The sequence below is a fragment of the Silene latifolia genome, chromosome 1 (assembly GCF_048544455.1).
Source record: "Silene latifolia isolate original U9 population chromosome 1, ASM4854445v1, whole genome shotgun sequence".
NCBI classification, from domain to species: Eukaryota; Viridiplantae; Streptophyta; class Magnoliopsida; order Caryophyllales; family Caryophyllaceae; genus Silene; species Silene latifolia.
Window position 1 is genome coordinate 216,731 of NC_133526.1, and position 22,873 is coordinate 239,603.

Below are 22,873 nucleotides of genomic sequence, written 5' to 3' on the forward strand. Positions count from 1 at the left end.
CACTTCAATTGCAGACGTTCGGGAGATCGTACCAGGTCACTTCAGGAGTTACCCAGCTTACCCTGTTCGATTTCAGCCTTAAATAACAACTAAGGAGTATTAATCATTTGTTCCTAATTATCCGATTTTTGCCCGATGCTGGTTTATATCGCATACTCGCACCCTCAAAAGTCATTTGTTGCTCCTCGGAATTTGTATGGATGCTTTATCTGACAGAGGAAGCGTTCGTGTGATTTATATACATTTTTGTTCCAGGACCTTAAAATCTCAGAAATCGTGCATTATACACTTCAATTTGAGTCGTTCGGGAGTGGTACTAGGTCACGTTTCTTTTTCACCCGAATTATCTACCAAGTGTCTGGGTCATTTCAGGAGTTACCGTGTTCGATTTCAGTCTCAAATAATAATTAATAATCCCTTGTTCCTAATTATCCGATTTTCGCCCGAGGCTGGTTTAATCCCTGACTGTTAATTATTCGATTTTCGCCTAAGGCTGGTTTATCGTATACCACCACACTGGCACCACCAAAAGTCACTTGATGCTTCTCGAAAGTTGCATGAACGCTTTATTTGAGCCGAAGAACCGTTCGTGTGATTTACAAACATTTTTGTTTCGGGACCTTAAAATTTCGTACTAGTTCTCGTTTGTGTTTCACTCGATTTTTCTATCATGTGTCTGGGGTCACTTTAAGAGTTACCCTATTTAATTTCTACCATTTGTCATGTTATGGATAGAGCTAGAAGCCTAAAAGTGGTAAAACTGACCGCTTTGAATGGATGATACCAATAATATGATTCGTTTTTGAAATAACATCCAAGCTGATGAACAAGCTTGAATCGTGATCTGAAATAACCCGGTTTGAATGTTTATTGTTGCACTCAGACACGCTCTATCATTATCCTTAAATAAGTTGAAATTATTTGACCAAAACCCAAAATGACCCGAACCTTCTTGATTTGACCTGAATTCTTGTAAACCAAAGTGATACGACCCATTTGATACATTTAGGTACAACCGAGGGTCACGCTAAGGTTTACCTTGAGCTGGCTCGACTAACCCCTCCACGTCCCGATTAATGATTACTCGGAGTGGTCAACAGTATAAATTCAGGATGAGTCTTGTTTATTTACAAGTAACGTCACCGTAATTTTAAAATAGTTGTTCGAGGTAAAAAGGAAAGGGTAGTTAAAATTGGGTCCAACATAAATTAGGTGGAGTTTGCTCATTACGATTATTATCATCGTGGAATTGTGTTCTTCTATCGTCGGCTGGTAGGTTGGCTTTGATTTCTTCGGTCTTGTCTTCCCTTTCTGTTTACTTTCTATCGGTATTCAAAATACCGATAAGTGTGACAAAAGATTAGATGCTATATTGTCACATTTTTGGTGGGCGGGTCAAAAGAAATCTCCTTCTATTAGTTGGTGTAGTCGGCTATTCCTAAGCCAACCTAAAGGGAATGGTGGTCTGGGTATTAGACGTATGAAAGAGTTCAATCAAGCTCTCTTAGCAAAGATTGGATGGAGAATGATCACACACCCAGATTCTATTCTTAGTAGGTCTATTGGTGCCAAATATGGCCTAAGGTGGCGAGATGGCGACCTGATTTTTAATAATGGTAAGAGTAATTCTTCATGGGGATGAAAAGGTATTGTTTGGGGTCTGCAACTCATTAAACCTCTTTTAGCTTGGAACATCTCTCCATCTTCTGATCTTAGTGTTTGGAACACTAGATGGGTTAATGGAAGGGTGCCGAAACCACGATGTTTAGAGCTTCTTACCGATCCCCCTAATTTGAGTAACTTGAGAATCAAAAACATTATTCTTAACTATAGGTGTTGGGACCGTAGATTAGTGTCTATGTTTTTTGATGAAACCTCGGTGAAAGACATTCTTGCTATTCCGATTCGATGCTCTGAAGGCAGTGATAACTTCTTTTGGTCGGCTTCTTCGTCTGGAGATTACTCTGTTAAGATTGGCTACCACATTGCTCTAAAAAACTCCTGGAATACTAAAGCTACACCGAAGGACCTTTCAAGAGTTCCAGCTGCGTGTATGGGTGTTTTTCAGAAAATCCTATGGAATCTTCCAGTAGAAAAGTGGATCATTCTTATTTGGAAAACTCTCACTGAAACTTTGCCTTGTGGGGAGGGTTTCTTAAAGAGGGGTTTTGATGGTCCATTTACTTGTGTGCTTTGTGATTCACAAGAAACGGAAACGCCTGATCATCTTTTCCGTGATTGTTCATTTGCTAGTAGAGTTTGGGCTGGAAGTGTTTTGGGGATCCGGGCTCAATCAGGGGATAATTTGAACCTCCAGTCTTGGGTTTGCAATTGGCTTTCTGTTCTTTCTAAGGCTGATAATAAACAAGAGGCTTGTCTTTCCTTTTTGTGTACCTTTTGGACTATTTGGGTGGTAAGGTGCAGAAAGGTTTTTGATAATTCTGAGTGTTCCCCTATTGGTGCTATCTTACTATACCAAGATTCTCTTAAATGGGCTCTTTTGGCTGAGGATAAGAAATCAGACTCTATAACATTCCAAACACCTTTGGAGGAAGAATTGACTAACCTTAGAAATGGAGTTATCTTTCCTTTGATCCAGGGTTCTCTTAACTGCTCACAATCTCATATTTATGTGGATGCTGCATGGTCAAAAGAGCTTGTTGCTGGTTTGGGTGGGTGTATCATATTTGATAATGAGGTTGTGTCTGAATTCCGTATCAAAGGAAGTCTTTGAGAATCTTTGAGCAGTTCAAGCTTTGGCAATTAGGGAGGCCTTGAAGTGGGCGCTCTCTCGCAATATCCTCCATGTTACAATTTTATCTGATTGTCTACAGGTTCTTGCTCAAGTTTTGAAGTGTTCTCAACTCAAACATTGGATTAGGAATACTGTTGAAGATATCACTGAATTAGCGGCAAACTTTCACTGCGTTTCTTTTGCATGCATGTTCTAGAATTTGTAATAAAGCGCTTTCATAGATTAGATTAATGCAAGCGTCTTTGCTAAATTGTAGAACTCTTTTAACCCGATTGTCAAAAAAAAAAAAAAAAAAAAAAAAAAAAATCCAACATATTTAGGTCGTGTCCGCTTATTACAATTGGGTCCAAAATAAAAAGGGTCGGGTCATGTATTATTTTGGTTGTGTCAGTTACAATTGGGTCCAATATAACTAAGTCGAATCCGCTCGTTTTGCTATTTTGTTCTAATTGGGTCCAATGGGCTAACCTAACCCATTACCATCAAAGAAATATTTGAATTAGTAAACCCCAAATTAAGAAATCAAATCAATTTGATTAATTAATTAATTAATTAAGCCCTAAATTAGTATCACTACCTCCATAAACAACCAGCTCTGTTACTCAACACTCCTCTTTTCTCCACCAACACTTTGTAACAGGTATCTTCTTCTTCTTCTTCTTCTTCTTCTTCTTCTTCTTCTTCTTCTTCTTCTTCTTGCTTTTTATATGCACTTTTATTGTCCTTTATTCCACACTGTGTTTTATTTTAAGCTTGTTACTACACCCTTACCTCCCTTATATCAGTCGTATAATTATTGGGTATTTCAATTTCTGCTGTAAGATATGAATGGATTTTTACAGTGGCGGACCTAGGATTTGTCGTTACCGGGCAACTGAAAATCTAATATTTTCAATTACCCTCTCTAGCTCTACCACTAGGTTTTAGTGTAAGCAAATGGTAATATACTCCCTTCGTCCCAATCATTTGTTTACCTTTATTAAAATACCGATCACACGATGAATAAAAAAGGTAAATAAATGAATTGGGGTGAAGGGAGTAATATATTTTGTTATACCTTTCTGAAAGCGCCGAATCATTTGGATTTATGAAGGTATCAACTTTGAGGACCCATTGCTGGCAGTAAAATAGATAAAGATCAAACCTTGATGCTCAAAAAGTCTAACTCTATATGTGTTTTTGGAGATGGTAGGGTTTTTCTGTGAATCTACTAAAGAGGGCGCAGATGGTGTAGTCAATAACCTCAAGACCAAAACGCTAAACGATTCTGAAAGAGATAGCTTTGGTTGTGAAGATCATTCAACTGAATTGGATGGTTTATCTCTTGCCTCTCTTGAACCGTTTGTAGATTTTGATTTCATTAAGGATTGGATTGAGGAAATGCAAGTCCCCGATAGTGCGGAGTGCAATAATGCTGAAGTTGGAAGTGGGCTTGGTGAGAATAGTGCCTTGGGCAACTCTACTGGCAATGTTTTAGCTCAAGGTATGGATGACCAGGAAACGTGTGGGACTGTGAAAGCTGAATGCTATGGAACAGATGAGCTCCTACTGGAAGATAGGGGTGGGATAGTTGACATTGTGAAATCGGATAGTTTTGAAGAATCTAGCTTGTCTGATTTTGTAAAAGTTGAGTTAGGAAGTGCTGAAACCACGTTCAATGATCACCAACGTGACATAATGTCATCAGTCAAACTTGATGATGGGACTGGCGGGGCCATGTTGGATATTAGGTGTTGTAGCAAATTGGGGAGTTTGAGTTGCTCTATTGAGGAAGGCCTGGAGAAAGTATCTTTGGGTGGTGGTACTCATGGCTTGGTCATTGATGTAAATGACAAAATTGAGATGGATTCCAAAGTTGTCAGTAAAGACGCAGGAACAAATTCAAACTCAGAGTCTGAGTCTGAGTCAGAGAGCAGGACTTCGTCATCATCATCATCATCTTCTAGCAGTGGAAGTGCTGACGAGGCAAAGGAGATGATTAAAGTGGAGGTCTTAAGTAAAACCAAGACAGACAGCAATAAACAGAAAGTTGAGGTAGAAGAAGGTGAAATAATGGATTCCGATGCAGAGAGGATGGTTTCTTGGACTGATAATGATAAGGCTGACGATGATGACAACGACGAGGATCAGGATGATAATGCTACTGAGAGTTCTTACGATTTGGAACTTGGAGATATTCTTGACGATGAAGATGGAGATGCTGAGTTGCCTAAGGGTCCTATCAGGTCAAAGAACGAGTTACAGGTAAATTAAGGCCTGTTTATATATTGCATTCCCATTATATATTTGTTTTGCTTTTTTGCTCTGACCGATATGTTTTTTCACATAACTTCTAGCATAATTTGCTGATCACTAGGTTCCTTTAGTTCATTGTTTTAGGAATAGTGTTGAAATTGTAGTTTCAGAAAAATTGTTTGTGTCAATTATGATAAATTAACTGTAGTCAGAGAGGAACTCCTTCACCCAGGTGTGATCTCTACAACTTGTATGCCTTTTGATCTTACTTTTGCATCAGCTATTTTTTCTGTATATAAAGTCGCATGTCAACTCCATTCATCAATCTTTTGGAGGCAGCCTTTCGACTAGTAGGGTATGCGATTCATTATTTTGTCAGGGAATGCGCTGATGTGTGACTTCTCCTAATTCCAATAATACAGGTTACTTGTCTGGCATTCTGCTGAGTTCTCTCTGTCTAGTGTAGTGTCATGAGCCGCCTAAACTGTTCCTTTTTTATTGCCTTTGTTTTACACATTTTTATTAATTTTAAAGACTAAATTGCTTTTGATATAAATTCCAGGATCTTCCTCCAGTGCCTCAAGTCACAGTTAGTTTGCAGCCGAGCCACCAGATATCGCCAGTGGGAGTTGTCTTATCGGTAAGATCTCATAAGCATGAGTCCCCAGCCCTTTGATGTCACCTTGTTTTTATCGGCATCCTTACTGCTAGTTTCCTTCTTATTCATGGACTCATGCCGAATTAGCATGTCATAATCAACATCAGTTGTGGATTTTTTTTCCTTTTTTTGGTGTAAAGAGAGCCACATTCCACAAGGGATGTTTTTTACTGTCGGTTTTCAAGGCTAGGCTGAGTACAGCACCCAATGACTTTACCATCTTTGCTAGTTGACCTATGTAGGTTGGCAATTTGTGTTACTTTATACGGTATAATTGCCCCCTTGAGTAAACACATTCATGTCTATTATTTGTCAGGTCTTAGGCACTCAAGTGATTGTTGAAGGATCAGAGAAACACAATCCGATCAGTGAAGGTTCAATATTATGGATAACCGAGACAAGGTTGCCACTAGGCATAATAGATGAGATATTTGGACCTGTCAAAACTCCATATTATATAGTTCGGTATAATTTGGAAAGTGAAGTCCCCTCCGATATCCAAAATGGCACGAGGATAGGGTTTGTGTCAGAGTTTGTTGGTCATGTTCTCAATGAGAAAAATCTCTACCAGAAAGGATATGATGCTTCTGGTGAGAATGATGAAGAAATAGATGAGACCGAGTTCTCTGATGACGAGAAAGAGGCTGAATTCAAGCGAATGTTGAAGATGTCCAAGAGAGGAAACAACAATGAGAGTCGGGGGCCTGGGACCAAGAAAAAAAACACAAGGAACGTCAAAGGTACAGAAAACACATGGACTAAGAATCAACCTTCTGCCTCTCAGTCCCCAATGCTCGAAGTCCCATCATCACAACCTAGTAAAATGCAGCAGCATTTGCGGCCTCCTTCACCGTTCTTCACTCAGGGTAATCAGTCAGGTGGCCCTTCTGCACAGTTCTTCAGCCAAAGCAATCAGTCAAGCTCGTCTCCTTTGGGTCCTATTTTTCCGGGTGGGCCCAACACATTTAACCAGATGCCACAGCAAGGTCCAGTCACGTTAAATGGTAACTGGACTAATGGGATGCCATCACAACCCCAAAATATGCCTATCTCTAATGGCTTTCAACTTAATGGCAACTGGGCTAGTAATGGAATGCCATCACAACCCCAAAATATGGCAATGTCGAGTGGCTTTCAACCCAATGGGATGCCATCACAACCCCAAAATATGCCTCTCTCTAATGGCTTTCAACTTAATGGCAACTGGACTAATAATGGAATGCCGTCACAACCCCAAAATATGGCAATGTCGAGTGGCTTTCAACCCAATGGGATGTTGTGGATGCAGCAAAATTATCCTCAGCCTTCAAACGTCCCTGTTCCCTGGCAGCACCAACAACCTGCTTCTCAGTTCCCTTCAGGAACTCTAGGACCATCTCAGCCCCAATACGACCTCAGCCAATTACCCACAGGATGCCTTCTTGGTCCTATGAATTTCAATATGGGCGCCCCAAATTCACCTTGGTCAGGCATGGTGGGTCCAAATCTCTCTGGTCAAGCTCCCTTTGTGAGCCCAAATGCTCAGTTGCCTACGTTTTCAGGATTTATGCCCAACGGACCTCAACCCACAGGGCTCAACACTAATTATCCGACTGGAAATGAAGAAGTATCCTCACAAACTCATCAAGGTGTCTCTTCTGGTAGAGGTAGAGGTCGAGGAAGGAAGTCATTTCAACAAAGAGGTGGCCGTTTCGGGGGTAGAAGAGGCCGATAATAATGTTACCGACTTTGTATAAGTTTTTCTTATATCTTTTGTTTCTACTGCATTCTTGAGTCTTGACACTGGATTCCTGTGGTTTTTGATTTACATTCTGTTTTTTCAAATACACACAGTTACATTGTAGATTCTTTTTAAGTTGTATTCCTTCATTAAGGGCAGTTTGAGATTGAGTTTAGCAAGGTTATATAGGATCAAGATTGATTTACTTGAAATTTAATACTACGTACAAAAACAAAAGACGGCAAGTACAAATGATGAGGTCTAATAAGAACGAACGTAGCGTCTATCTTCTGACCGTAACAACAATTTATAACCGTCTACCCACATCAGAATGTGCTGCGAAAAACAAACTTACCTTAAGACTAATGCCAACTAAGCTACGATCTAAATCTAATGTATCACGAGTACTTCTAAACCAATTTCCACGCTTGTTACCACTCTTGTAACACAATTTAACTGCTGCTCTTATCATTCTCCATGTGCTTGGTGAAGCGTACATGAATTAAAAAAAACTGGCTCTAAAATCGATTAGGGCAAACCCGCTCAAGCAACTCCTCAAGCTCGTGAGTAACATTAATGCCATCTTCCTCTATCCTTTCACGCATATCAGGCGCTGTTTTCTCAGCATCCACGTAAGTCTGAAGGAGCCATAAATAGGCTTTTATGTCCAAGGCCTGGGTCCTCTTTAATAACTGGCAAAACTTCTCTAGACCATCAACATCTTTTTGATCTTTGAAGTGCTGGAAGCAAGGATCAAGCTTCTCAGCAAGTGGTTTCCATTTTGAAACAATGGCAGCTTCCATATGCTTCAGTGCACACTCCGTCTGACCCTTCTCGAAGTAGTAATTCATGAATTTGACATGTGGCCAGCGTAATACTTTTCCTGCTTTCTCTGTAGCATCCTTCAGCAAAAGGTCAGCCTCCTCGAGCATGTCGTGCCTCAAGTACGCACCTATTAGAACAGCCGGTACCCTGTCATCATAATTCGTCTTGCAGATAGATTCCCACTCACGGAAGTAATTTTCAAGGCCTTTAATATCGTCTAATCTTGACAAAGCTTGAAGTAGTGAAAGGTAACTCTGTTTGCTATCGACTTTGAACTTTGACTTGAGCTTGTTCCAAGTTCGGATGACGGAATCTAATTTACCAGCACCAGCATACAAGCTAATCAGATGTTGGAATGCATTGCGACTCAGATTATCGGAATTATTTAAGTCATTTTCCAATTTTTCCAAGTGTGAAAGAGCTTTCTCGAATTGGCCAAACTCGATAAACACTGAGGCGACGTTGCTATGTATTATCCATTCATTCTTTACAAGGCTATCTTCTTGAGCCTCGTGAAACACTCGTTCCACTCCTGCGAGATCTCCAACAAGTCGATAGCTTTGGATCCAAAAGCTATATGTGTGGCCGTTTAGAGGTATTTGTTTTTTCTTCATTTCTGATATAAGTTCTGGAACCTTTTCAGGCTGTTTGATTTTTACATATAGATCAAGAAGATTGTTGAAGGCAAGAATATTGGATGCAAAACCCATTTCATCCATCTTTTTGAATGTAGCCAGGGCTTTATCAGCTTCCAAATCAGTACAGTAGCATCTTAAGAGTGACCCATATACATAATGGTTCTTAAAATCAGAGGGAATGCCATCAAAGTACTTTTCAGCTTCGGCAAGACCCTTTAGTTTGTGCAATATATCTATGCGCAAAGCAAAGTCTCTACCTGAAGAGTCAAATCTGCCTTTCTCAATCCAGTCTAAAATCTGCATCAAACATAAAACGACAGAAATAAAATGTCGCAAGAAAGAAACCGATACTTTTTTATATATCATTAGGGTGTACTGTAATATCTATTAAAGCATTCAGTATTTCAGTGAATCAGTGACCCAATTACCCGAAAGCATATTAAACATCACTGAGCAACAGCAACACCATCAGCTGTATCACAAAGCAAAAGCAAAAGAGACAGAAAGGAGCACTCAAAGAGACGGAACAAATACAAGAACAATGCAAGTTGTACTCAAGCTCCTTTCTATTCCAGTCGCTACAGAGTACAATAAATAGGCCAATACCCAATAGGGCCAGGAGTCCAAGACTGCAATTTAGCAAATTCAGACAGAATCAAGCAGAAACTACTCTCAGCACAAGCTAAAAAATCAAACTTTTACTACTCTGTACAACATTTCGCAAAAGAGAAAAACAAAAGGAAACACACAAGTTTCGGATGGTGTATTCCCTAAGAAATGGTGTCGCTTACTCAGTCACTAGTCACTACAAATGGCTACATTTCGCAAACTGTCCAATTTTTTTTATTGGATACAGATTGGTCTGAGCAACATTATGCAGCTGTGAAGACACTCGAAAGCAGTGAACAACATAAACACAAGCTAAAACCCCAAAAGAATGTTTTGATTTCGGGTTACTACCTATTAGTTATTACTCCGTACTAACATCTCACAAATGTAGATTCACTCAAGGAAAAACAATATGTCCACATGCTCATAAACTAAAAAGAATCCATCTTTTTTTCCTTAGAGATGGTACTAATTAGTAATTAACCATCATCATAAACTAAACAAATATAGTAATTATACTAATCAAACACCAATAAAACAATATGATCAAATATAAAGTTAGTATCTTTTTGGCAAATTAATACTGCCTCCGTCCTTATCATTTGTTTACATTTGATTAAAATACCCTCATAAAACAAAAACAAAAAGGTTATTTCAGGAGAATAATCTAACCCAAGGCTCCTGTTCTGATATTAATCCATGCTAGTGTTGAACTTTGACAATAGGTCTTGGTATAGACGGGTGGGGCGAACAGACGGATACAGACCTCTAATAAAATGGGTAGGGGGACAAGGTGGGGCACCCCATGTGCTTCCCACTTTATGGCAAATGGGTATTTTGTGAGAGAAAGTGGTATCCGTCTATACGTATAGACGGATAGTGTCCGTCTATAATGAGAATTTGTGTAACTTTGACCTCATTTAACTTATACTAATATCTTGAAAGGCATACCTGTAAAACCGGTTACCTTTCATTTGAATGAGAAACAAAAACATCACCCAACATCTTCATCCCCTTAATCAATCAAAAACCCTAAATTATTTCCCCCCAAATTGATTTCCTCACCTCTAAAATATTTTCTCCCAAATTGATTAAAAGACTCTTTGATACGAACCCAATCAAAAAAAAAATTAAACGAATCATCTTTTTTCCTTACTTTTATATTCGTTTTGAGGAGTATTTTAACAATAGTAAACAAATGATTGGGGCTATAGTAATTACACTAATAAAACAAATATAATGAACAAACAAAAAAAGCAAACAAATGATGGAGACAAAAAGAGTATTTGATACGAATTCAATTAAGAAGAAAAGGGAAAAAACCTCAAGACATTGTTGGTAGCGGCCATTTTTGCGGAGGTCTTTGAGACAATCAACAAGGTTACCTTTAGTGACACATTGACCTGTTCTCACGATACGGTGCAAAATGTTGGACACTTCGCCACTTTTGTTCCCCAGTTCATGTATCTTTTTGAAGATATACTCCTTTGACGCCTTTTTCGGCTGCGCCGCCGCGGTTTTGGTGGTTGTGACGGTGGCGACGTCAGTGGTGGATAAATGGCGGATGTTAGTGTTGAATATCCGGGTGGCTATGATGGTTGAGAGTCTTGAGACCTTCATTTTTGTAAGCTTCAATGCTTGTTGCATCTTTTTTGTGTTGTTAAAGTGAGGGGTTTTGGTGGGTTTTGTATTTGTATGATTGAACGAGTTATTAGGTTAAATGCATTAATTAATGTAGGCTTTTAAGATTGGCCCATTGGTTAAAAGGGGTTCAGAAGTACTCCCTCCTATTCCAGATAACCGTCTCATTGTCCATTTCCGTCTATTCACAATAATGTCCCATTGTTCATTTTTGGTAAGTGTTGTGTGGTCCAAATTCAATTTAATTTCCGTCTATTCACATAACTGTCCCATTGTCCGTTTTGTGTGGTCTAAACTCACTTTCTTAATTCTTGTGCCATATTCACAATGGGACGGTTATCTGGAATAGGAGGGAGTATGTTACTTCGGAACTTCACTTATGTGTCACGTTGCGGGTTTGATATAACACGACATTTCGACTCTTCAATTTAGACTAAAAAGTAGAAAAAATTGCACAAAATAGTTACATCCAACAGTTGACGCGTGTCAAACCCGACACCCGTATCAGAAAGACAGGGTAATCGAGGTTGTAGTAGTTCATTACTCTACTAAGAGTTCCTCCTATGAGGAGCTTGGAGGAATAAGATATACATTTACCCTCTCATAAAGTCATAAGGTTCCTTGTCTTGTCTTCGTCCTTTTGGATTTCATCCCAGAGGTGATCCCTCAATTTCCCCTACCTCTGGGCTGATTTTCTTGCTGTGTCGATGAGTATAGCTCATCTGTGTGCTGCTTTGTTGTCCTATATGATTTTGGGTCTGATATGGTGATCCCCCCATTTCCCCCACCTATCGGTCCTTTTTTGTTTACCAATAGTGTCTGCAGTGTCGTCTTTTTCTTTGTTCTGTTTGCATGTTTTACGGTGGTCCTGGGAGGAGTCGGTTAGTGTTATGAGTGACTTTGTAGCGTGTTTTCCACTTTTTGAGTTTTGCATGTCCCTGTGTCGGGTTCTGTTGTTTCATTTGGGGCTTTGGAGTGTTCCGGGTGTGTTGTTGTCTTGTGCTTCGTGTTTCGGTCTAGGACTGTTGTGGAGATTATGGTCTGATGTTGTTGATTTGAAGGAGACTCTTTCATCCTTCTTTGACTCGGGTTCATCCTGTTTTGGTCCTTTTCAGTTTTATGTTTGGAGTGTTGGTCTGACTTGGTGGTTTCAATATGGGACGGGTTGTAGTGTCGGGTTGGTTGGTTGTGGTGGTTACTTTCCTTTTATCTCATGACTTTAGTTATAAGTGTCCTATTTATTTTTGTCTTTTTAACTTGTTTTTCCTTAATAAAGATTTCCTTGAGTAAGCGTCTCCTTCAAGGGTTTAGGGTGTCCTGTCCCTCTATCATTTGGAGTTTGCTTCCGTCTTGGAATAATGTTATGGATCCTCTCAGTCAAGTGTGGGTTGGTCTCGTCAGAGGCTGGTGCCTTTCGGAGTATGTGGAGGGGAGTTTGGTTGTGGGGTTGTCCTTGTTCTCATCTATCTACATTCTGATTTTCGTGGTTTGCTGGTCTTACGACCCAAGGGTTCGATCTCTAAGGTGTAGGAGAGTTATCTCCACCGATGGCAGACTTCATCGTCTTACTTGTCACCTTTTATTTCTACGTTCTTTTCGCAAGAGCGTAAGTATACCTTGTTATTGTCACCCGGCGGTTTTTACGTATCAGTGGTTTATGGAAGTCAAGTGTGATGGTGGTTCAAACACTCGCTATCACTATTCCGTTCTACTCCATGCTATCATAGTTTTATTAGTTTGTATTAATAATGTTGTTTTAGTTTTACACAATGGATGTATTATGGGCTCTGAGAGCCAAAACATCATGTAATACATCTTTTCCTCTCTGACAAAAAAAAATAAAAATAAAGTCATAAGGTTCAGTCCCGAGACGGCGAGACTCTTTGCCGTCGCGGTCATAGAGTACAAAAAAAAAACTAAATAGTAATGACATTAATTCAAATGAAATAAAATTAGTAACACCTTCGTCACATACTAAAGTCTTCTTATGGAATTCCATTTGTTGAGTGAGTATTTAGTGTTGATTATCAGAAGCTCGTGTTTGCTAATGATGTGTGTTTCCTAGTCTAATTCGCTTGTAGGTATTCTTGATGATGTTAAGATAATCAAAAGTGTAGAGATTGCCTCATTAAAGATCATAATCATTCCACCAAAGTTGGCTGGTGTAAATGGTAAGGGCTCTCATCTCTTAAACAAGTGATCAGGGGTTCGAGTTCTAACTCTTGCGAATGAAAAAGCCAAATTTGGAATGAGTCAACCCATTTAACTGCCTTCCACTATGATTTTTGATTTAGCCGCTGGAAAAATATCGAAATATTTTACTCTTTTAAAACAAGATTTCTAATTTTCAAAAGTATTTGTATTTCTACATGAGAAAATAGAGTAAACAACTGACTTTAAAATATTCCAATTGTTCTAGGATTTTCCTCACCCGAAAACACACCATACCGATAATACCCTACAAAAAATTAAAAGCCTTACTATAAAACCAACTTAACTGCACTCAAAATAGCTTGATAACTACTTTGAAAATGATAGCTATGTAAAATAACTAGCATTTTTACAATAATATTACTAAAACCGCCTTAAAAATTATTTAGGATGAATAATAGGAATAACATTCATCCACATATCCCATCTAGAATCTCATTTGAAATAGGGTAAATTTATTATAACTCCCATATATAATTAATATTTAGGGGCGCACTCAGAGTTTGGAATTTGGTGTAGCAAAAATATACACAACACAAAACAAATTTCACGTTTGAATAGCAAAGTTAAAAAGTCAAATGGCAGCAGTTGAAATTGGGATTCCCTTAGAAGATTTATACGACCCAACCAAAACCCAACGCACGAAAGTGACGAAACCATCCCTTTCATGTTTCTCCTTTTTATATTCTTTTCTTCTCTTGATTACCCACCCTTCTCTTCTAAACAAACCTTCACATCCTCTCTCAAAACAAAAAAACAAAAATAAATGCCTCAAGTTGACCTGTCTTCTGTATGTTCCGGCAGCGGCCTCACCCAAGTAGCGGCGGCCGACGAGGATGCTCCGCCTCCGCAGTTAGATTACGCTCCTGAATCATTCTGGCTTTCCGAAGACGCCGAACTTGACTGGCTTGATCGCAATGCCTTCATTGACCGCAAAGATTCCGGAAAAGCAGCTTCTCAACAATCTCATTCAACCAATCTCAACCCGGCTCATCCTTCCTCCGCCGGTTCAAACCGTTATTCTGCCAAACCTTCTATAATCGGTCTGCCTAAGGCTACTAAGCCAAACTACGCCGAAGCCAAGAACCGTCGCAAATCCAAGACGGCTTCCATTCGCCTCTTTCCAAAACGGTCTGAGTCTGTTGGGAGTAAAACCGGTGCTGGCTTGTCCGAGCCGTCTTCCCCGAAGGTTTCTTGTATGGGAAGGGTTAGGTCTAGGAAGGATCGTAGTCGGAAGGGAAAGAACCGGAGGAAGGTTACGGAACCGGGAGGGTTAGAGCGGAACAAGAGCATTAAAGTCAGGAAACCGGGGTTTTGGATCAACTTCCGGTCCATTTTTACGTCAAAGTCGCAAAATAAGACGGAAGAAAACAAGGAACCGGAGTTGGAATCAGCAACAAAGCGGTCGAATTCGAAGAAAAAACGAGGGTTTAGTAAAAACGAGGCGGTTGAGGCACCAGGGATAGGAGGGGTAAAGCGGTTTGCTTCGGGTAGAAGATCGGACGGATGGGCAGGGGAGTTGGTTGTTGATGTGGCGAAATCGTTGGATAAGGGGGTTGCATCGTGATTAGCAGTATGTGGGCCCCGCTTTCGTATGAAAGTCCGGAAGTTGTTTTCGATTTGTGGGTCCTACCCTTGCTATGAAGATAGCATACATCAGTAGTTGCGAGCGGGCCCCTCTTTTTTGGAAATTTGGTTTGCGTTAGTCAGTCAGTAAGGATGGCGTGTGTATATTTTGTCAATTCTCGTGGGCGATTAAGACACTGTTAGTCATTGTTTGTTGTTTACTCTACTTCTTATAGATTTTGTATTTTTTTGGGTTAAAACGTTTTTGTATAAAAGGAAATGTGCTCGTTATCAAACTTGAGCTTTAACAAATTTGTGATTGTGCAATAATTCAGAAAACAATTAACTTGAATACGTCCTTACTTAAACATGAGACAACTGCTAGAAACTCAAGACGGAATCGATTATAACCGTAATTTGTATGGTAGGCTACCTATTATTATTGTTAGGGGTGTTAAGGAGCCGAGCCCGAGCTTGGCCTTGCTCGGCTTGTGCTCAAGAACCAAAACTCGAGCTCGAGCCGATCTTGAGCTTACCCGAGCTTGTAAAAAATGTGCTCGTTATCAAACTTGCGAGCTTTAACGCGAGGTCGAGCCAAATTCGAGCTCAAATCGAGCTTATATATAATTGTTAATTTTTAATTTTTGTTCTTTCCATAGTTTCAATAACAAGAAGCGAAGGTTATATGTAAAAATATTTGGTAAATCATTTAGACATTTGATATGTGTGATTTAAAGATATAAACCATGATAAAATATTTTTATAAAATATGAGCAATATCTTACCTAATAACACAAGTTCGAGCCGCTCGCGAGCTTTTCGAGTCGAGCCAGCGTTTGCTTAGCTTGGCTAGTTAAGCTCTCAAGCCGAGCCCGAGCCAAGTTCGCACGAGCCGAGCTTTGACCGAGCTTTTACCGAGCCGATCTCGAATTACTCGTGAGCTGTCTCGTCTCATTAACACCCTAATTATTGCTGTCTATTTTGTTAACATAAATCATCTTAAGAAAATAAAAGATTATTCAACATAATATCACATGTAGTGCGTTTAAAATCTTATGTACGCAATCGCGCCCCTTTACTTGGGTTCTTGCACCCCATCCTAACGTAGTAAACATTGTGCTCATAAGTTTACTCATTGACCTCTATAGAATGGAAGAAGACCTGACATGTTCTATGCAGGAGGCTTCAAGGTATGTCATTATGACTACGAATTCAAAGAGGAAGACCCTTCTCATATTCGCTCGACTATCCTTTTCAAGTTAAATGCATGTTCAGAAACAAAACTACTGCATCTTCTGATTGCACCAACAATTCATAAGAGTCTTACCACATGATTAAGCTGGAGGATATTTCCTGCCACATCTAATGTATCACGACTACTGCTAATGTATCACGACTACTGCTAAGCCAAATCCACGCTTACTACCGCTCATGTTGAACAAATTTCACTGCTTCTTACCATTCTTGGTGCTCTTATTCGAAATCTCAATGAAAACCAACCCTGACTCTAAAATTCATTAGGGCAAACCCGCTCAAGCAACTCCTCAAGCTTGGGAGTAACATTAATACCATCTTCCTTAATCCTTTTACGCATATCAGGCGCCGTTTTCTCAGCAGCCACGTAAGTCTGAAGGAGCCGTATATAGGCTTTGGTGTCCAAGGAATGAGCTCTCTTTAATAACTGGCAAAATTTCTCTAGACCGTCAACATCTTTCTGATCTTTGAAATGCTGGAAGCAAGGATCAAGCTTCTTTGCAATTGGTTTCCATTTAGAAACAATGGCAGCTTCCATATGCTTCAGAGCACACTCAGTCTCACCCTTCTCGAAGTAGTAATTCATAAATTTGACATGTGGCGAGCGTAATACATTTCCTGCTTTCTTTGTAGCATCCTTTAGCAAACGTTCAGCCTCCTCGACCATGTCGTGCCTCAAGTATGCACCTATTACAACAGCCGGTACCCTCTCATCATAATTTTTGCAGGTTGATTCCCACTCCCGGAAGTAATTTTCAAGGCCTTTAATATCGTCTAGTCTTGACAAGGCTTCAAGCAGTGAAGCGTAACTCTGTTTGTTGTCGACTTTGAACTTTGACTTAATAGTGTTCCAAGTCTCGATGACGGAGTCTAAACTACCAGCACCAGCATACAAGCTAATCAGATGTTGGAATGCATTGCGGCTCGGATTATCAGAATTATTCAAGAAAATTTTCAATTTTTCCAAGTGTGAAAGAGCTTTCTCGAATTGGCCAAACTCGATAAACACTGAAGCGACATTGCTATGAATTACCCAATCATCCTTTACAAGGCTATCTTCTTGAGCCTCTTGAAACACTCGTTCCACTCCCTCGAGATCTCCAACAAGTCTATAGCTTTGGATCCAAAAGCTATATGTGTGGCCGTTTAGAGGTACTTGTTTTTTCTTCATTTCTGATATAAGTTGTGGAACCTTTTCAGGCTGTTTGATTTTTACATATAGATCGAGAAGATGGTTGAAGGCAAGAACATTGGATGCAAAACCCATTTCATCCATCTTTTTGAAAGTAGACATGGCTTTATCAGTTTCTAAATCAGCACAGTAGCAATTTAAGAGTGACCCATATACATAATGGTTCTTAAAATCAGAGGGAATGCCATCAAAGTACTTTTCAGCTTCAGCAAGACCCTTTAGTTTGTGCAATATATCTATGCGCAAAGCAAAGTCTCTACCTGAAGAGTCAATTCTGCCTTTTTCAAACCAATCTAAAATCTGCATCAAACATAAAACAAGAGAATTAGACGCCGCCAGAAAGAAACTTATACTCCGTACTTTTTTATATACTGTAACATTAATTATAGCATGCAGTGAGTCGATTACCCGAATGCATATTAATCACCACTGCCACTAGAAGAGACAGAACAAATACAAGAACAATGCAGATGTACGCAAACGCATTTCGACTCCAGTGGCTACAGAATACAATAAGTTGGTCATTTACTAAGTGACTACACAAGACAATTATTAAGCAAATTTAGACAGAGAACACTCTCAGCACAAGCTAAAAATCAAACCTTTATTTTAGCTAATAAAGTCCACTGAGATCAGGAATTCGACTTAGCTCCTGAAAGGAAATACGCCAGTTCAGATTGCGAGTTCCTTTAGAAACGGTGTCGTTTACTCACTAGTCACTAGTCACTACCAATGGCAACATTTTGCAAATGACACAAACTAAAGGTAAAGCTACAAGTCTACAACCTAAAAAATCCAATCTTTCTTCTTGGATAGTAATGCTTTCAATCACCCACAGTAACATTCAAGTTTCAACAGCTGTGAAGTCACTAAAAGCAGAGAACAACCTAAACCCCCCAAAAGAAATCGTTTCGGTTTCGGTTTCGGTTTAGGTTTATTACCAATTACTCCCTACAGCATCTAGGAAATGTAAATTCATAATCCAAAAAGAATCCATATTTCTTTCCTAATAAATTGTACTCCTATTAATTGCTCTTACTAATTAGCATCATCTTACACTAATCAAACTCAAACAAAACAATGTACTTGGATAAAAAGTTGGCATCTTTTGGACATATTAATACCGCCATTATGACTCCGTCCCAATCATTTGTTTACCTTTGATTAAACTACTCTCACACATGATAAAAAATTACTGAGTTGTAAACAAATGATAGAGACGGAGGCAGTATTTGATATAAATCAAAGTAAGAAGAAAAGCAAAAAAACCTCAAGACATTGTTGGTAACGGCCTCTTTTACGGAGGTCTTTGAAACAATCATACAAGTCAACTTTATTGACACGTTGACCTGATCTAATGAGACGGTGCAAAACATCGGATACTCTACCACCCGTGGACCCCACTTCATATATCTTATGGAAGATGTACCCTTTGGGCAGCGTGTTTGGCTTAGCAGCCGCAGATTTGGTGGTTGTGACGGCGGCGGCGGAGGTGGATATGTGGCGGAGGAACGAGTGGAGGTTGGTGTTGAATATGCGGGTGGCTATGCTGCTTGAGACCTTCATTTTTGTAAGCTTTACGGCCGCCTGATGCATCGTTTCTGGGTTCTTGAGAAATGAGGGGTTTTGGTGGGGTTTATGTTTATTCTCGAGGATTTAACGGCCTATTTCGGTCGGATCACCCGTTAAATTTTGGCTTATTTTAGTCGGGCCAGCTTGAATTTTAGAGATTTTTTTGAAATAAGCAATTGTTAGGTTGGGTCGGATTGTGTCAGTTTTAGGTGTGTTGTTAACTTGTTATCGAATTATTTAGGGTTTACAATTTGGGTTGAGGATGAATATCAGATCCTCTCTTCAGATGGATCGGGTGCCGACATTGTGGCGAAGTATAATTTTTTAGAGAGAAAAACGGGGATATCTTTTTTTTTTTTTTTTTTTTTTTTTTTTTTTTAATTTCAAATTAATATCCGCTAAAGCCAAAATAGCAAATGAAAACTACAATTACTTGTATAACAAGACTATCTTATAACCCAAGATGTGTGAATTTAGTGGAATTCCAGGGTAACCTCAAAGCCTCCTAAGGAGGAATTGCGAGGTCTTGGGTTCGATTCTCTAGATGAACACTTTCCTGGGGACCTGACGCCCGGAGAGGGAATAATCCCCGCGGGAAAGAACTCACATGACATACAGGCGCCAGCGGGGGGTCTGTGTCCGGGAGGATCCAACCTCCCCGTCATAAAAAAAAAAAAAAAAAAAAAAAAAAAAAAAGACTATCTTATAGCATAAGACTAGCTCATAATCCAAAAGTCCAAACAATTAACTTATAACTCTCTTTTTTAATCAAATTACCAAAACCCCAAAAAATTAGTTAATAGATTTGTAAAAAAAGTATTTTATTTTGATAACCTAAAATTTTATATTAATAACTTGTACTTCGTATATTTTATTTTGATAACCTAAAACTTTATTATAGTGTTCAGAAACTATACAACTAGTTACATCGTACAATCTACTTGCTGGTGGGTTTATGGTGAAGAAATATGAGTGGTAAAATTTGAAAATGGAAACGAGATACATGGTCGATTCTTACTTAGATGTGAGTATGTATATAAGCTAAAGTGCTAAACCTATTGTAAGGTACATGTCTAAGTACATAATAATCCGGCGTGTTTTGACCATATCCATCAGTTGATTTTTAGGGTATTTTAATTCCGATTAAGAATGTTAATCTTGTAAAATAGAGGTTAATCAAACAAACACAGTCATACATTCACTTACAACCTGTACAAACCTAGTTTTCATAAACAAAAATATCGTATTTTCCTAAAACGACTTATTATTAATGAGTGTAGGAAGATATTATACCATATATACAACTTATGTGCCTAATAATTTTTTTATTTTTTTGTTGACAGCTAATATTGCCTAATAATTATCTAGAGCATTGATCAAGATTTTAGGGAATGAATATGAATATTACTGATGGATAAACCGTGTCCCTTACTCCCTTTTATGGAAAGAAATTAACAATTTCATTATTTCGTTATTTTACCATAAACCCTGGCTCTTGAAAATCCTAATTCTACAGTTCTATATATATACCCTCCAATATTATGGGATTCATAAGTTCATTCAATCATAACCATAACCATAATCATAATAATAATAATGGCGTCTACAATCCATGAGCTTGAACTAAATTGCATGGTTTCGTCGGAAAACAATCTCAGCATGATGAAGGAGACATCCTACATGGTTACAACACTCTTCCGTGGTTCTTCGAAATTACAAAAACATAAATCGGACCTTAATGCGAAAGAAGGGGCTAACTTGAAGTTCAAGGACGTGAATCTCGAATCCGATTATTTCCGTTTTCAACTCTTCAATAAGAGCAGCAGGTGGTTTCGGGATAAACACGTTGCTACTATCAATGTTCGTGTGTCCGAACTCGTGTCATCGTGTGACGGAAAGATCAACGAAGAAGGTTCAGCTACGTATGAAATTGTCAAGTCACCCAAACAACATAAGAAGTGTGATCTCAAGTTGCGGTACAAGCAGTCAATGACACAAGAAGCGGAGGCCAAGGACGTACCTAGGTTACTAAACATGTTTCCGAGTTTTCGGAGTCATCGTTTTGTTTCTATTGATTGGGGTTCTTAGTTTGTTCCATTGTAAAAATAATTTTATCATGTGTTATGGAGTATAATTCAATTGATTTCAATAAAATTGATCATGTCATTGTGTAGCTAGCAGCTTTATCACCTTTTATCAGAAACTCTCGACTTTTTTTCTAAAATGGGGTTTAAAACCCAAGAAATTATCAAAATGAGTTGAGTTTCAAAATAATTACCCAAAATGGGTCCACGTCAGCCCGAAGCTAGCCTCGGATTTAAGTCGCTCTCCCCCTAAGCGACTACATCCGGGATGACATGAAAAATTGAAAATAAAGTTGCTCAAGATTTTAGTCCAAGTCGCTCAGCCGGCCGGCGATTAGAAGACAAGTCGCTGTGGGCGGCAACGACTTTAGACGTAAAGTAGTATTTTTATTAAAAAAAATTATCAAAAAAATAGAACTTATGGGGAATTGAACCCTGATCATAAGTAGACTAAACCTTGCCTCTTCTCCACAATGCCAACAGAATATTTATGCTTAATATTTGAAATCAAATAAATATATTCTTTCTAAATATATAACTGCTGCATTTAATATGTAATATAAATGTTTAAGCGCTTACATAAATATTGAAGCACACTTGCTGTAGTGGTTAAGAATTTAGGCATTTATATCAGTAGATGAGGGATCGAATCTCCAAACATACACAATTATTTTTTTTACCCCAAAATATTGTAGTCGCTCAATGGGGGAGCGACTTTAGCCCAAGTCGCCTACCGGCACAGCGATTTGGGTCAAAAACATCCGAGCCATAACATCACTAATATTAACTTGTTGCCCGGGATGTAGTCGCTTAGGGGGAGAACGACTTGAATCCGAAGCTAGCTTCGGTGCTGACGTGGACCCATTTTGGGTAATTACTTTGAAATGCAACCTATTTTGATAATTTCTTTGGTTTTCAATCCCATTTTAGAAAAAAATTCGAAACTCTCATATCTAAGAGATGTCTTAGAAACAATCAAACATGGTAAATCTAGTGACCCGTTAACCTGTTATTATGTTTTGGTGCGGCAAAACATCGGCTACTTTGCCACATGTGGTCGCTTCCCCATCTCCTTAAAGGTAAACAAATGATCGAAACGAAGAGAATATGTATTCTTACGATTATTGTGTTAGTGATCTCGGATATAAGATCAGTAAGGTAAACATTCCCAATAAACTAAGAATTACTCAAATTTTTTCCGCTTAGTTGATTGACAAAAAAGTGGGCTCCTATTGAAATAATCTTTTAATTAATTCACACAATTCCGTCAATGCTGAATAAAATCTTTCATACACAATTGATTATTGATTACACAAGGTGGACCCATAGTAAATAAAATCTTTCAATCAAATAGGAGTACTTCGTACCTATCTAATAAAGCATTTACACAATGTAAAAGACGAAAATAATATACAAGATCAAATCAAAAAGATAACATACTGATATGTTAAAAATATTAAGCATCTCCCTAGAATATTTGCCTAAAATATTTTGTACTAATATCTTATAATTTCATATTTTAAAATAGAAATGAAAACAAAAAACAACATTATATACTACAAAATCAAAATAAAAAAGATGACATACTTATATGTTAAAAAGATTAAGCATCTGCCTAAAATATTTTACAATAATATTTAATTTTATTATAGTTTCATATTTAAAAATAGAAACAAAAGCAAAAAAACAAGTATTATATACTACAAAATTATATACTAGTATAACTTTATTGCAGTATATTCTATAAGAAACAAGTATATCCTATAATTTTATACTACGAATTATAGACTACAAAATTAACTCTCTAAATGTTGATTGATGAACGATTTTTGCAGTATATTATATCCTTCCCAAAAATACCAATTCCTACCGCCAGGATAAGATTAGGATATTCACTATATTGGTATTGGTAT

General features: G+C 38.5%; 4 protein-coding genes across 7 annotated transcripts; 2 read left to right on the plus strand and 2 right to left on the minus strand.

Annotated features, from left to right (window-relative positions):
- The first annotated feature begins 3,274 nt into the window (after positions 1-3,274).
- Positions 3,275-7,563, plus strand: LOC141591179 (uncharacterized). Of its 4 annotated transcripts, XM_074411580.1 has the most exons (5): positions 3,308-3,395; positions 3,941-4,999; positions 5,553-5,630; positions 5,965-6,775; positions 6,903-7,563. In XM_074411580.1, the coding sequence occupies exons 2-5, from the start codon at positions 3,941-3,943 to the stop codon at positions 7,016-7,018; spliced, it is 2,064 nt and encodes a 687-aa protein (XP_074267681.1). In that variant the 5' UTR covers positions 3,308-3,395; the 3' UTR covers positions 7,019-7,563. The 4 variants fall into 4 exon arrangements, with proteins under 4 accessions (XP_074267677.1, XP_074267681.1, XP_074267669.1 ...); XM_074411576.1 differs by having other exon boundaries at positions 3,275-3,395; positions 3,948-4,999; positions 5,965-7,563; XM_074411568.1 differs by having other exon boundaries at positions 5,965-7,563.
- A 12-nt stretch (positions 7,564-7,575) lies between these two features.
- Positions 7,576-11,153, minus strand: LOC141591216 (pentatricopeptide repeat-containing protein At4g01990, mitochondrial-like). The gene is made up of 2 exons (XM_074411586.1): positions 10,764-11,153; positions 7,576-9,128 (listed from the first exon to the last, which is right to left on the minus strand). Exons 1-2 carry the CDS (start codon positions 11,085-11,087, stop codon positions 7,887-7,889), a joined length of 1,566 nt encoding a protein of 521 aa, XP_074267687.1. The 5' UTR covers positions 11,088-11,153; the 3' UTR covers positions 7,576-7,886.
- A 2,759-nt stretch (positions 11,154-13,912) lies between these two features.
- Positions 13,913-15,154, plus strand: LOC141591229 (uncharacterized). Its single transcript, XM_074411592.1, has one exon. It carries the CDS (start codon positions 14,059-14,061, stop codon positions 14,857-14,859), a length of 801 nt encoding a protein of 266 aa, XP_074267693.1. The 5' UTR covers positions 13,913-14,058; the 3' UTR covers positions 14,860-15,154.
- Positions 15,155-15,883: 729 nt separating this feature from the next.
- Positions 15,884-18,999, minus strand: LOC141591385 (pentatricopeptide repeat-containing protein At4g01990, mitochondrial-like). The gene is made up of 2 exons (XM_074411692.1): positions 18,574-18,999; positions 15,884-17,604 (listed from the first exon to the last, which is right to left on the minus strand). The coding sequence occupies exons 1-2, from the start codon at positions 18,898-18,900 to the stop codon at positions 16,366-16,368; spliced, it is 1,566 nt and encodes a 521-aa protein (XP_074267793.1). The 5' UTR covers positions 18,901-18,999; the 3' UTR covers positions 15,884-16,365.
- Positions 19,000-22,873: the final 3,874 nt, after the last annotated feature.